This window comes from Orycteropus afer, unplaced genomic scaffold, assembly GCF_000298275.1.
Source record: "Orycteropus afer afer isolate SDZICR_OR568_19922 unplaced genomic scaffold, OryAfe1.0 scaffold00313, whole genome shotgun sequence".
In the NCBI taxonomy this organism is placed as follows: domain Eukaryota; kingdom Metazoa; phylum Chordata; class Mammalia; order Tubulidentata; family Orycteropodidae; genus Orycteropus; species Orycteropus afer.
Window position 1 is genome coordinate 3608053 of NW_006921900.1, and position 16004 is coordinate 3624056.

Genomic DNA, 16004 nt, shown 5'->3' on the forward strand with positions numbered 1-16004 from the left:
AAGAATGGCCAGACTTCGTCTCACCTATTTTGGTCATGTTGTAAGAAGGGACCATTCCCTGGAGAAGTATGTCATGCTTGGTAGCGTGGAGGGTCGGCGAAAGAGGGGGAGGCCTTCAACGAGATGGATTGACATGGTATGGTGGCTGCAATGATGGGCTCAAGTATAGCAGGGATTGTGGGGCTGGCACGGGATTGGGCAGTGTTTCGTTCTGGTGTGCTTGGGGTCGCAATTCTGATACTATCTTTCTTAATTTCACTTGGTTCTGTTGTGTTGCCACCCAATTTGTTTCTTATTTGTGTTATTTCTATTCTCTCCCTCTTTTCCTTTGTTAAATTTGCCAGTGGTTTGACAATTTTATTAATCTTTTCATAAAACCAACTTCTAGTCTTGCTGTTTTTCTTCTATTGTCTTTCTGTTTCATTTATTTCTGCTTGAAGGTGATGTAGTGCCTAAGGCATTTGACTGCTCACTAGAAGGCTGGTGGTTCAAACACACCAGCCACTCCTTGGAAGGAAGATTGGGCAATCTACTTCCATAGTGATACTTACTGCCTTGGAAACCCAAGGAGGGGTTGCTTTGAGTAGGAGCTGATCGGAGGGAGTGAGGTTGTGTTTTGTTTTTTCTTCTGACTGTAGCCTTTTCTTGCTGTTCTTTTTCTAATTGTTAGAGATGTTGGTTTAAGGTTTTGATTTTGGCTCTTCTTTTTTAATGTGTGTATGTATTGCTAAATTTAAATTGGCCTCTGATCACACCTTTTACTGTGTCCCAAAGATTTTGGTATGTTGTGTCGTCATTCTTGTTTGATTCAAGGTATTTTTAAATTTCATTTTTTATTTCTTCTATTACCCAGTCATTCATTCTTAAGGTGGGTGGTGTTCAGTTTCTATGTGTTTGCACTTTTTCTATTCATCTTCCCATTGTTGATTTCTAATTTTATACCATTGTGATCTGAGAAGATAATTTGCAGTATTTCGCTGTTTTTTTTTTAATTTATTAAGGCATGCTTTAAAGCCTAACATATGGTCTTACCTGGAGAATGTTCCATGTGCACTGGAAAAGAATATATATTAAGCTGTTGTTGGGTGAAGTGCTCTGTAGCTATTATAAGGTCAAGTTGGTGGACTGTATTGTTTAGCTCTTCTGCATCTTTGTTGAGTTTCTTTCCAGTTGTTCAGTCTTTCATTGAAAGTGGTGTATTAAAGTCTCCTACTATGTCTGTGGAGTCATTTGTTTGTCTTTTCAATTCTTTTAAAGTCTGGTTTCTGATTTATGCATTTTGGGGCTCTTTCATTGGGTCCGTGGGTATATTATGGTCGTGTCTTCTTATTCAATCAATTATAAAGCATCAATTGGCAAATGAGGACAAAACAAACCAAAAGAGGGAAAATACTGTGCAGTTACAGAACTTCTAAATGGTAAGGAAGTCAAGAGACTTGCAAAAACAGAACGGACTATACTAAATGCAGGAGCTCTGGTAGCATAGTGCCTAAGGCACTTGACTGCTAACCAGAAGGCTGGCGGTTCAAATCCACCAGCTAATCCTCAGAAGGAAGGTTGGGCAATCTACTTTTGTAGTGATACTGCCTTGGAAACCCAAGGAGGGGTCGCTATGAGTCGGGGCCAACTCGACGGCACATAACAACAATAACAACAATCCTGTTCGGGTTCATCGGACTTCCTGACTGGCTATATTCTCATCTTTCATCACGTCAGGGAAGTTATTTTCTAACAAATCTTGAGAAATTTCTTAGATTTTGTTTTTCTCTTCCTGTTCTGGAATTCCAATTACACATAGGTTATTATTATTATTATTATTTTATGGTATTCCATATGAACCTTAGGCTTTCTTCATTTTGTTTTGATCTTTTTTCTGATTGATCTCTTTCCAAAGATGTATTCAGGTCTTTGTCTTCAGTCTCATTAATTCTGTCTTCCATTGATTCGATTCTACTCTTTTGCCCTTTCAATGTGTTAACCACTTCTGAAAACTTAATATTAGTATTCTGGATTTCTGTTTGTAGATTTTGTATCAATTCTTATTTTTCATTTATTTTGTCATTTTGTTCTCCTGTTTTCTTCCAAATTGTTCTAGGGTTTTGTGTATGTTTTCCCTAATTTTGTCAGTGTTTTCTTTGATCTGTCTCTGAATTTGTTGAAGGTTCCTAAATATAATCTTTTTGATTTCCTTATCAGGGAGTCCCAATGCTGCTGCTTCCTCAGGGATGTGTTCTTGGTCTGTATCCTAATCTCTTGTTTCTGTTGCTTTATTTTATTTGTGTGGACTGTGATGGTCTGTTGTCTCCGAGGCATTGTGACTTTGTTATATTTATATTTATCTGGTGATTGTATGCTGCAGTAATATGCCCAAGATTGTCATTTTGGTTTTATTTTTCTTTTTTGATGTATCTGAGTAAGCAGGGCACTGTCGTCTTCTATTCTCTAGTTGACAGTACTTAACCCACTCACCACTTGTCTCCTCGGGGGTGTAATAGAGAATGAGAGTGACTGCCACATCTCTGTTAACTGTTTTTGAAGAGCAGTTAAGGGTGTGCCAGGCCTTTAATGGTAATCATGTATCATTGACCAGTTGGTGCAGAAGAACATGTTGGCACTCATTCAGTAAATGGAGCTGCAGGAGGTGCAGGTGTCATTGGATCATACAGGCATGGTTGCTGTCTCCCACTCAGACAAAAACAACAATCCAAAAACCATAAAAAAAAAATAAATAAATAAAAGCAAGAGGACAAAAACCACAAACTATATAAACACACAGGAACAATCACCAAAAAGAGAAAAAGAAAAAAGAAAAGTTAATAAATGAGAGAAGATATTTAAACAAATACTTTAGAAAGCCAAAAGAAATATGAATAGAAAAAGGTGGGGGGAACCTGCAATCTGGGGAGGGGGAAATAAGAGAAAAGAGGTAGAGTAGGAGAATAATGAAGAAGAAAATGGGAAAAATATGAAAAGAAAAATAAGGAATGGGGAGAACCACAGGAAAGAGAAAAATGGGAACCAGGAAAAGGGAAGAGAAAAATTCAAAAACTAGAACCTGGGAAGGGAAGAGTAAAGAATAATAGTATAAAAGAACTGTATGTTTGTGTGTACACACACACACACACACACACTTAATTATTATGATTTAAAAATGGACACAAACAAACTGAAAAAAAAGAAAAGACAAAATATCTGGGCGGGGCAGGGCACCCAGGTTCTGTCAGAGCATACAGACTGGGATAGAATTTCCACTGGCTCAGAAGGTGGGTAAGAGTGAGGGATAGCCGTGCCTCTGTTCACCAAGAGCATGTGGGGCATAAGAGTAACAAGGGGAATAGTATACCTTTCAAGTCTTCAGTGTGTCCTTGCAGTCCCTGGCAATTGGAGTCTATTCTTAGGTCCCTGGAATCTGAGAAAATGCTGTCAGTTTAAATATCTGAAATGGTCAAACCGCTTTTAAATATTCAAAATGGCTGCACCTTTCGTGTAGCCATAGTCTACAGCTCAGCCCATCTCCCTCTTCGCTGTGTTCCCTTTTGTTCATCAGCCACCAGTGCAGTTCTTTGTGTAGCCTCTGACTAGCAGGGCTAATTTTTAGGTTAATTCTTAGGTCCTAACACCACTTGGCAATATCCAAGCTGTCCGTGCCGTCACGATCACTGACAGTCTGCAACACCATATGTCTCCTTTTCGGGTGTTTTCATGCAGGTTCTTCTGATAGTTTAGTCTACTTCTGTAGCAGTCCTTTCAAAGCTCAGGGCTCCAGGATTATCTTCTGTGTCTGTGTTAATCGGTTCCTCTTTTCTTTGTTGAGGATGGTCTGTGTAGTTTGTCTGCCTGTTCCACCATCTTACCAGGCTCAGCTTTACATTTATTTAAGTCGTCTTTAATTTCCTTCAGCAATGCTTTGCAAATAAAGTTTCATTGAACACTTTTGATTTTCTTACCTTCCTGTTAAATTATTGCTTTGGAAGGCCTCAGAGTTTGGAACAAGCAAGTAGAATAAACACTTCTTGAATTCTCTACAGTGAGGGAATTGAAGAGTACTTCTTCCTCATCCACGTATTAAATAATTTCACTATACACTTTATCATTATTGATAATTGTCTACAGTAGAATTTTTGAGGTTTTTTATTTCTCTGAAAAGTAATTTGGTTTAGTCAATAAGAGGAAACATTTGTTTGGCAAGTATGGAAGATTTGCATTCTTCAGAAAATATACTGTTTTAAAGGGTAAGGAGGAAAAAGGAATCTCAGGTAGGCAAAGCCCTAGAGGAAAAAAACAGTTGGTGGAGTCAGTGTTTACATTGACCTAAGTAGTGGTTTAAGCTTATGCATTTTCAAGATTACTTGATGTTCCTTTTAAAATTGTCATTCTCTTTTGGCATGATATTTATGATTTTGAGGTTTAAAATAACATTCGAAAAGGAATTGAAGTTCTTTGAAAAAGGATTAAAAAGTTGAAGAATTTGGATCTAAATAATGATTTCCTAAAGGGAGTTCTGAGAAATCTCTAGAAGTTGGTTTTAGCTCAGAGGACACTTCTAGGACCTAGAATGAAGTGAGGATTCCCAGAGAGGGGTTCCATGGTCAGAACCATTGAGGCTCATAATAGAATAGACAAACACAATTTAAACTGTCAGAGGCCATGCATATGTTCATTTTATGGATAGGGTAAATTCAGTGCTATTGTCACAGGAAAACTTTCGACTGTATAACATGATGGTAGAAAACTTTTCAGATGCACAAAATATTTGAATGCTATAAGTAAACTGATTCTCCAGGCTCCGTTCTCACGAATATTTAGGGTTAAGTTCTTAGTTTCTGACTTCTGATATATTCTGTTACTAAAACCATTACTGAATCAGTTTTATTTTGAGACTGTATTAAAACAACAACATTAGAATTTTTTAATCACTCATATCTGTAATCCTAATAACTGTATTCAGTTTTGCATGTTACTTTCTGATCTTTACTTTTATGCACACTGACAGTTCAAATCCATCAGCCCCTCTGCAGGATAAAGAAGAGCCGTGGAAGAAAGATGAGATAGTCTGCTTCTATAAAGATTTACAGCCTTGGAAACCCTACTGTGCAATTCCACTTTGTCCTGTAGGGTTGCTATCAATTGGCATTGACTTGATGGCAGTGGGTTTTCTTAGTAATGGTTCTTTAAATAAGGAGTACTGAGATAAAGAATTTTCTGTGATTTCTTCTCTTCTTCTTAAGGTATGTTTTGGGTGGAGGCGCCTTGTGTATGGAACTTCTCACAAAACAGGTGACTATTTTCTTAAAGTACTAATTTTTCAACCTCAATAGAGTGTTTTTATTATGTGATTAGATGCTGAGTGGAAAAGCTGTTATAAAATAGCACCTACTTCAAAAAAATATATTTTTTAATAGCAGTCATTTTTAAAACAGAAAAAGCTATCCAAAGTAAACCAGAAAAAATGACATTGTATTTGGTTCTTAATCTATGCTAGGATATTCATTAGAGTAACATTTGCAAGTTTTTTTGGGGGGAGAGTGGGGAGGTGGGAAATGTGGCAGATTTTCCTTTTTCCTCTTAACTACAGTGTATATTAAGGCTGGGGCCTGAGGTAGGCATGCCCGGGGTATGGAGGCTGCTTTTCGCTTGGGTGTGGCTCTGTATTAAGGCAGGGGTCTGAGGTAGGCAGGCCCAGGGCTTGGAGGTTGCTTTTTGCTTATGTGTGGCTCTATATTAAGGTTGGGGCCCAAGGTAGGTGGGCCCAGGGCTTGGAGGCTCCTTTTCTTATGGGTGAGGCTCTACATTAAGGCCGGAGCCTGGTGCAGAGGGGTTAGGAACAACTAAGGGAGATGAACTTGTCTGTCAGTTTGTTGTCCTGCGGTCGCTTACGTGTTGCTGGAAGGCTGGAGGCTATGCCACCGTGTTTTAAAATGCCAGCAGGGTTACCTATGTTGGAGAGGTTTCAGTGGTGCTTCTGGGTTTAGATAGATTTCGAAGAAGGAAGAGGCCATCCATTTCTCAAAGAATGGCCAATGAAAACCTTGTGAATAGCAGTGAAACACTGTCTGATGTGTTACTGGAAAACATTATGAACAGCCCTGAAACATTGTCCAACAGTGCCAGAAGATGAGCCCATCAGGTTGGAAGGCACTCAAAATTTGGCTGGGGATGAGCTGACTCCTCAAAGTAGAGACAACCTTAATGATAAGGATAGAGTAAAGCTTTTGGGACCTCCATTGGCTGATGTGGTACGACTCAAAATGTACAGAAACTGATTCAAACATCCATTAATAATTGGAGCATCCATTTATAATGGACTGTACGAAGTATGAATCTATGAAAATTTGAAGTTGTCAAAAATGAAATGGAGCATACAAAGATCGATATCCTAGGCATTAGTGAGCTTAAATGGACTGGTTTTGGCTATTTTGAATCAGACAGTCATATGATCTACTATGCCAGGAATGACAAATTGAAGAGGAATTGTGTGGCATTCATCATCGCAAAGATGTTTCAAGGTCTGTCCTGTAGTACAACGCTGTCAGTGCTAGGCTAATATCCATATATCTACAAGGAAGACCAGTTAATACTACTATTACCCAAATTTACGCTCCAGCCACCAAAGCCAAAGATGAGGATATTGAAGATTTCTACCAACTTCTGCAGTCTGAAATTGATAGAACATGCAATCAAGATGTGTTAATTATCACTGGTGACTGGAATCCAAAAGCTGGAAACAAAGAGGAGTTACTAGTATTGGAAAATATGGCCTTGGTGTGATAGAAAGAATGCTGAAAATCGCATGATAGAATTTTGCAAGACCGATGACTTATTCATTACAAATACCTTTTTTCAACAACATAAGTGATGACTATACATGTGGAGCTCTGGTAGCATAGTGGCTAAGGCACTTGACTGCTAACCAGAAGGCTGGCGGTTCAAACCCACCAGCCACTCCTCGGAAGGAAGGTTGGGCAATCCTACTTCCGTAGTGATACTGCCTCGGAAACCCAAGGAGGGGTCACTATGAGTCAGGGCCGACTCGATGGCAAACAACAACAACATACACGTGGACTTCACCAGATGAAATACGCAGGAATCAGATTGACTACATCTATGGCAAGAGGCAATGGAGAAATTCAGTATCTTTGGCCAAAACAAGGCCAGGAGCTGATTGTGGAACAGACCATCAACTGCTCATATGCATGTTCAAGTTGTAGTTGAAGACAGTTAAAATAAGTCCATGAGAACCAAACTATGACCTTGATAATATCCCTCCTGAATTTAGAAGCCAATTAAAAGAACAGATTTGATGCATTGAACACTAGTGACTGAAAACTAGAGGAATTGTGGTATAACATCAAGAACATCGTCCATGATGAAAGCAAAAGGTCATTAAAAAAGATGAGAAAGGAAGAAGAGACCAAAATGGGTGTCAGAAGAGACTCTGAAACTTGCCCTTGAGTGGAGAGTAGCTAAAGCAAATGAAAGAAATGACAAGATAAAAGAGCTGAACAGAAGATTTCAAAGAGCAGTTTGGGCAGACAAAGCCAATTACTATAAGGAAATGTACAAAGACCTGGCATTAGAAAACCTAAAGGGAAGAAAATGCTCAACATTTCTCAAGCTGAAAGAACTGAGGAAGAAATTTAAGCCTTGAGTTGCAGTATTGAATGATTCTATGGGCAAAATATTGAATGATGCAGGAAACATCAAAAGAAGATGGAAGGAATACACAGTCACTGTACCAAAAATAATTGGTCGTGTTCATTCATTTCAGGAGGTGGCATATGATCAAGAACCAGTGGTACTGAAGGGAGAAGTTGAAGCTGCACTGAAAGAATTGGCAAAGAAAAAGGCTCCAGGAATTGACGGAATACCAGTAAGATGTTTCAACAAACAGATGCCCCACTGGAGGCATTCACTTGGTTATGCCAAGAGATTTGGAAGATAGCTACCTGGCCAACTGACTGGAAGAGATCCATATTTGTATCCATTCCAAAGAAAGGTGATCTCACAGAATGTGGAAATTATTGAACAATACCATTAATATCACATGCAAGTAAAATCTTACTGAAGATAATTCAAAAATGGTTGCAGCAGTATATTGACAGAGAGCTTCCAGAAATGCAAGCTGGATTCAGAAGAGGATATGGAACAAGGGCTATTATTGCTGATGTCAGATGAATCTTAGCTGAAAGCAATAAATACCAGAAAAATGTTTACTTATGTTTTATTGACCATGCAAATGCATTCAGTTGTGTGGATCCTAATAAATTGTGGATAACATTGAGAAGAATGGGAATTCTGGAACACTTGATTCTACTCATGAGGAAGCTGTACATAGATCAGGAGTCTGTTGTTCAAACAGAGCATGGGGCTACTGGTTGGTTCAAAATCAAGAAGGGAATGCATCAAGGTTATATCCTTTCCCAATACTTACTCAACTTGTATGCTGGGCAAATAATCTGAGAAGCTGGCTTATAGGAAGAAGAATGTGGCATCAGGATTGGAGGAAGACTCATTAACAACCTGTGATACGCAGATGACACAACTTGGTTGCTGAAAGTGAGAATGACTTGAAGCACTTATTGATGAAGATTAAAGACTACAGTTGGCAGTATGGATTACACCTCAATATAAAGAAAACATCATCACAACTGGTCTAATAAACAGCTTCACAGTGTATGGAGAAAAGATTGAGGTTGTCAGGGATTTCATATTACTTAGCTCCACAATCAACACCAATGGAAGCAGTAGTCAAGACATTAGATGACGTGTTGCATCGGGCAAATCTGCTGCAAAGGACCTCTTTCAAGTGATGAGAAGAGCAAAGATGTCTCCTTGAAGACTAAGGTGGCATAATCCAAGCCATGTTATTTTCAGTAGCCTCTTATACATTTGAGAGCTGGACAATGAATAAGGAAGACTGAAGAAGAGTTGATACTTTTGAGTTGTGATGTTGGTGGAGAATGCTAAGAGTACTATGGGTCTGCTAAATATACTAACAGATCTGTCCTGGAGGAAGTACAGCCACAATGCTCCTTGGATGCGAGAATGGCCAGACTTTGTCTCACCTACTTTGGCCATGTTGTTAGAAGGAACCATTCCCTGGAGAAGGATATCATGCTTGGTCAAATGGAGGATCAGTGAAGAAGAGGAAGACCCTCAACAAGATGGATAGGCACAGTAACTACAGCGATGGGCTCAGGAATAGCAAGGATTGTGAGGCTGGCATATAGGACTGGGCAGTGTTTCGTTCTGCTGTGCACAGGATCACTATGAGTTGGAGATGACGCGACGGCACCTAACAATAACAACACAGTCATCTTAATGTTAATTTGCTCTTGCTAAGTTGATATGCCATTTATTAAGCTTTCATAAGTGGGAATCAGGAATACCACAGTGTTCTAGAGAAACATTTTCTTCTTCCCATAGGGCTGGAGCAGTGCCTACTCAATAGAATCTGTCATCATGCAAATCAATGCCACCTTAGTCAAAGGAAAAGCCAGGGTGCAGTTTGGAGCAAATAAGGTAATTTTATAAAGAATTTCACATTAACCTTAAGACATTGCCTTATGAACTTCTTCTTGTCTTCACATAATTTTTTGCTTATTTGTTTTAAAATTTCTATTGTGATTTCGGTGAAAGATTACAAAGCAAATTCATTTTTCATACATATTTTATCTCATGCCATTGACTGCGATTCCTCACAGTGTAACAGCTCTCTTCCCACTTCTTCCCTGCTGCAATTATTGTATATTCCTGATGTAAATGTTCAGCCCATATGCCTGTCTATTATTTGGCAGGAAACTCTAGGAGTGAATTCCGTTCTAAACCTGAAGGGCCTAGGGCCTGTAGTCTCAGAGGTCTCACCTGGCTCTGTCAGACCAGCAAACCTGGTTTTTTTCTTTTTATGATTTTGAGTTCTGTTCCACATTGTTCTCCTACTTTATCTAAGATCTCCTGCACTGACTCCACTCCAAGTGGCTAAAAGTGATAGCCAGGCACCATCTAGTTCTTCTGGTCTCATAGTCTTGTAGGATGAGGATCGCATGATCTGCCAGTCCCTTGGACTAACTGTTTCCATGTATCTTTGGTTTTCTTCATTCTTCTTTGCTCTGGACAAGGAGAGACCCATTGTGGCATCTAGATGGCTGCTTGGAAGCTTTTAAGATCCCAGTTGCTACTTCAAAGTAGGATGTGGAACAATGTTTTTATGTAGTTTATTATGCCAATTGAGCTTGCTGTCCCAGTAGCCATGGTCCTCTGGGTAGCTGGCTGTGACCAAGAAGTCACCAAAACCTTGTCCCTTGTCAGCTCCACTCTATACTTGGAAATTCTTATAGAACATACAAATACACTTTTAGAAACATCGTTTGCCAACCCTATACATGATCATAGGCATACTCCCCTCTGCCTAGACATACCTGATCACTCAGCCTGTCTACTTACCTGTCTGTCCATAGGTCAATGCTTGCCATCCCTGACAATGCAGTACTGTAATATGCAAAAGAGTTCATCTTTGTTATTGACATAATTATTTTTGAAACAATTTATTTCATTTTCATCTGGTTGGTTTTCTTAAAAGAATAAAACCTCTAATTACAAAAGTGATCTGTAAGAAATACAGAAGCTCAAGAAAATGAGAACTATCCATTGCTAATCAGTTATTTTGATAACTTTTTTTTAATGTTTTTGGTACTTATTAAATATAATTTTAGATTTATTACTGATATGTCTGTCCTAAGAGGTAGAAAATCATGTGTACTTTGAAGTTCCCCAAAATTGAGATCATGTTGTAATAGTTAGTTCCTAGTCAGCACTGATCTGATAGACTCTAGTCTAAATTACTTTTCCACACTCTTAATACCCTAATATCCTTTTAATAACCTAAAAGGTAGGCACTATTATTGTTCTCATTTTATAGATGAGGAAACTGAAACACACAGGTTTTAGGTAACTCGTCTATGGTTAGAGGTGGCAGCGTGAAGATTGGAATCAGTCTGACTTTTGGTCCTGCTTTTAACTGAGTTCTGTTCTTTCTTCACGTATTATCTCAGAAACATCTTTCTATGAGTAATTGTAGTTGTCTATAAGTGAACACTTAAATGCAGCAAGGAAGTACTCTGAAGTTGGTGTGTTTTAGAATAGTAGTTGTTTATTGAAAATTATCCCAGTTTTTCAAGAAATCTGGATGTTTCTAAAATTCTTTTGAATGTTGTCTTGAATGTCTGTTCATACAGTATTAAATCTAACTATGTATTTCTATGCACATTGTTCTCAAATTATGAATCGTTTAGAATTTTAGTTCACAGAGGAAATAAAAAACTAGAAAATGTATTTTTTTTTTTAAAAAAAGCATTTATTTGGATTAATACTATAAAATAACCAGTTTTTACTTTCAGTTATTTAGCATGTTTTTCTTTATACTGGAGTAAAATGCCATATTGTGTAAAAGTCAGAAATTAATTAGTGAGCGTTGTATTTAACCAGCATTTTAAATAATTTTTTAGCCTTTTAAAATGTGACAATAAAATAATTATGTACTATAACATCAAAACTTTATTTTTCTAATGACAGAATTTATGCTTACACTATGAAATTTTTTGATTAGATTGAAAATGGAGAAAACGAAATAGATCATCTGTAATTTGATTATCTAGAAATACTAGTAATATTTTAGTGTATGAGTGGTTTTTAAGTATTTTCCTCTTCACATTTATATGTATAATTTGATATCGAATCTCATCATAATTTTGAATTTTTCATTTCATGTATCATGTTTCACCAATCATCTGTCAGTTTGTCACCATACTTTGGTGGCTTGCATGTTGATGTGAGGCTGGATGGAGGCTATGACAGTGGCATTTCAAATACTAGCAGGGTCACCCATGGTGAACAGGTTTTAGTGGAGCTACCAGACTAAGACTGGGGCCATCCACTTCTCAAAGAATTGGTCAGTGAAAACCTTATAAATAGCAATGAAACACTGTCTCAGATTACTGGAAAAATTTATAAATAGCCCTGAAACATTATCTGATATAGGCCAGACGATGAGCCTCTCAGGTCAGAAGGGGCTCAAAATAGGACTAGGGAAGCGATGCCTTCTCAGAATAGAGTTGACTTTAATGATGTGGATGCAGTCAAGCTTTAGAGACTTCATTTGCTGATGTGGCATGACTCAAAATGAGAGAAAACAGTTGCAAACATCCATTAATAATCAGAACATGGAATGTATGTAAGTGTGGGAAAATTGGAAGTTGTCAGAAATGAAATGGAGTGCATAAAGATCGACAGCTAGGCACTAGTGAGCTGTAATGGACTTGTTTTAGCCATTTTGTAGCAGACAATCCTATGATCTACATAGATCTATGATCTATGTGGGGAACAACAAATTGAAGAGGAGAAATGGCGTGGCATTCATCATCATCAAGAATGTTTCACGATCTGTCTGAGATACAGTGCGGTCAGTGATAGGATAATATCCATATACCTCCAAGGAAGACTAGTTACTACTACTATTATTCAAATTTATACACCAACTACCAAAGCCAAAGACAAGGAAATAGAAAATTTTTACCACCTTAAGCAGTCTGAAATTGACGAAACATGCAATCAAGGTGTATTGATTATTACCGGTGATTAGAATGTGAAAGTTGAGAACAAAGAAGAATCACCGGTAGTTGGAAAATATGACCTTGGTGCTAGAAATAATGCATGATAGAATTTTGTAAGGCCAATGACTTACTCACTGCAAATACCTTTTTTCAACAACATAAATGGTGGCTATACCTGTGGACCCCACCAGATGGAATACAAAGGAATCAGAGTGACTATATCAGTGGTAAGAGGTGATGGAGAAGCTCAATGTGGTCAACCAAAACAAGGCCAGGAGCTGACTGTGGAATAGACCATCAGTTGCTCATGTGCAAGTTCAAGTGAAGCTGAAGACAATTAAAACAAATCCACGAGAGCCAAAATATGACTTTGTTATATCCCACCTGAATTTAGAGACCATCTGAAGAATAGATTTTGACGCACTGAAAACCAGTGACCAAAAATGAGATGAATTGTGGGATGGTATCAAGGACATCATCATCCATGAAGAAAGCAAACGGTCATTTGAGAAGGAAGAAAAGACCAAAATGGATGTCAGAAGAGACTTTGAAACTTGCTCTTGAATGTAGAGTAGCTAAAGCAAAGGGAAGAAATGACAAGCTGAACAGATTTCAAAGAGCAGCTCAAGAAGAAAGATTCAGTTATTATAATGAAATGTGCAAAGACCTGGAGTTAGAAAACCGAAAGGGAAGAACACAGTTGGCATTTCTCAAGCTAAAAGAAGAAAAAAAATCAAGCCTTAAGTTGGCAATATTGAAAAATTCAATGGGAAAATGTTGAATAATGCAGGAAATATCAAAAGAAGGTGGAAGGAATACAAAGAGTCACTGTACCAAAAAGAATTTTGGTCAATGTTTATCCATTTCAGGAGGTGGCATGTGATCAAGAACCATTGGTATTGAAGGAAGAAGTCGAAGCTGCACTGAAGGAACTGGCGCAACACAAGGCTTGAAGAATTGTCGGAAAACCCATTGAGATATTTCAGTAGACAGACGCTGTGCTGTAGGTACTTGTCTATGCCAAGAAATTTGGAAGATAGCTACCTGGCCAACTGACTGGAAGAGATGTATATTTGTACCCATTCCAAAGAAAGGTGATCCCACAGAACGTGGAAGTTATCAAACAATATCATTAATATCATAGCAAGTAAAATTTTGCTGAAGATAATTAAAAAATGGTTGCAGCAGTATATTATTGACAGCGAACTGCCAGAACTGCTGCCTGTATTCAGAAGAGGACGTGGAATGAGGGATATCAAGATAGATCTTGGGTTGAAAGCAGAGAATACCAGAAAGATGTTTACTTGTGTTTTATTTACTATGCAAAAGTATTCAACTGTGTGGATCATAAAAAATTATAGATATAACACTGAGAAGAATGGGAATTCCAGAATACTTAATTGTACTCATGAGGAACCTGTACACAGACCAGGAGGCTGTCATTCAGACAGAACAAGGGGGTACTGCATGGTTTAAAACCAGGAAGTGTGTGTGTCAGGTTGTATCCTTTCCTCATACTTACTCATTTTTTATGCTGAGCAGATAATCCAAAAAGCTGGACTATATGAAGAAGAATGAGGCATCAGGATTGGAGGAAGACTCATAACAATGTGCAATATCCAGATGACCCAGTCTTGCTTGCTGAAAGTAAAGATGACTTGAAGTATTTACTGATGAAAGTTAAAGACTACAGTCTTCAGTATGGATTACACCTCAACATAAATAAAATGAAAATTCTCACAACCGGAACAATAAGCAGCATCACAATAAATGGAGAAAAAATTGATGTCAAAGATTTCATATTATTTGGTTCTATAATCAACACCAAGGGAAGCAGCAGTCAAGACATCAGACGACGTATTGCCCTGGGCAAATAAGCTGCAAAAGACCTCTTTCAAGTGCTGAAGAGCAAAAATGTCTCTTTGAAGACTAAGATGCACCTAACCCAAGCTATGGTATTTTCAGTTGCCTAGTATGCATGTGAAAGCTGTACAATGAATAAGGAAGACTGAAGAAGAGTTGATGCTTTTTTAAATTTTTTTTAATTTTATTGTGATTTGGGTGAAGATTTACAGCGCAAATTCACTTTGCATACAGCAGGTCACATATACTTTATCTCATGTCATTGACCACAGTTTACCACAATGCAACAGCTCCCCTCCCACTTCCTCCCCATAGTTACCTCTTCCCACTGCCCATCCCTCCATATACTCCTGCCCCCTGAACTGTCTCCCTGTGCATAAGCTGCCCTTCTTTCTCCCATGATTGTTTGCTCCAAGGAGTGTATCTACTTGAGGTAAACATTCAGCTCATATGCCTGTATTTTGTTTGGCTGGAAACCACAGGTGTGGGTTCAATTCCAGACCTGAAGGGCAGCTAGGCGCCATAGTCTCAGTGGTTCCACCAGGCTCTATCAGACCAGCAAACCTGGTCCCAGCTTTTTTTTTTTTTTTCTCCTCCAAATGGTTTTGAGTTTTGTTCCACATTGTTCTCCCTCTCTATCAAGGGTCTCCTACATAGATCCCCTTCCATGTGGATGATGGTGGTAGCTGGGCACATTTTAATTCTCCTGGTCTCATAGTTGTATAGGCTGCAGATCGGATGGTGTACCAGTCACTAGGACTAATTGTTTCCATGAATTTTGGTTTTCTTCATTCTTCTTTGCTCTGGACAAGGAGAGAGACCCATTATTGCATCTAGATGGCAGCTTGCCAAAGTAGGAGGTGGAACAGTGTTTTGTATAGTATGTTATGCCAATTGAGCTTGATGTCCCCTGCGACTGTGGTCCCAAGTGCGCAGGTTCAACTGCTTGGTCCATTTGGGTAGCTGGCTGTGACTAAGCAGTGACCACAACCTTGCCCCTTGTCAGCTCTACTATACACCTGGGAATTCTGATCATTCACATAAACTTATAGGACCATTGTCTGCCAACCCTATATATGTTCTTGGATACTCTCCCCATTTCATAGACATATCTAATCGTTTAGCCCATCCACCCATCTATCCACCCATATACCCATGTTTGCCTTCACTAACAATGCAGTACTGTATGTGCAAAAGGGTTCATATTTGTTGTCTGTATCTTCCATGTACCTCTCTATGTTTTTCACATCCTCAATGCTGCCATATTGGTCACTCACATTTGGTACATTGCCCTTCTCTTCACCCAAATCAATACTTATCTCTATCTATCCCCTTACCTCCCCTCCCCTCCCCTCCCACCCCTGGTAATCAACAAGGAAAATTTCCTTCTATAGATAAACCTTTCCTTACCTTTAAAATAACGGACTAATACGATATTTGTCCTTTTGTGATTGACTTATTTCACTCAGCATAATGTCTTCCAAGTTCATCCATGTTCTGCAGTGTTTTGCAGATTCTACATTATTCTTTAGC

At 38.5% G+C, this 16004-nt stretch overlaps 1 protein-coding gene across 1 annotated transcript in view; it reads left to right on the forward strand.

The window, feature by feature from the left end:
- UBE2Q2 (ubiquitin conjugating enzyme E2 Q2) overlaps window positions 1–16004 on the forward strand; it is a 141020-nt gene that overhangs the window by 116137 nt on the left and 8879 nt on the right. Inside the window, exons 10-11 of the mRNA XM_007951848.2 lie at window positions 5229–5277; window positions 9427–9522. Of these exons, the coding sequence (XP_007950039.1) occupies window positions 5229–5277; window positions 9427–9522 (145 nt within the window). The remainder of the gene's footprint in view (window positions 1–5228; window positions 5278–9426; window positions 9523–16004) is intronic.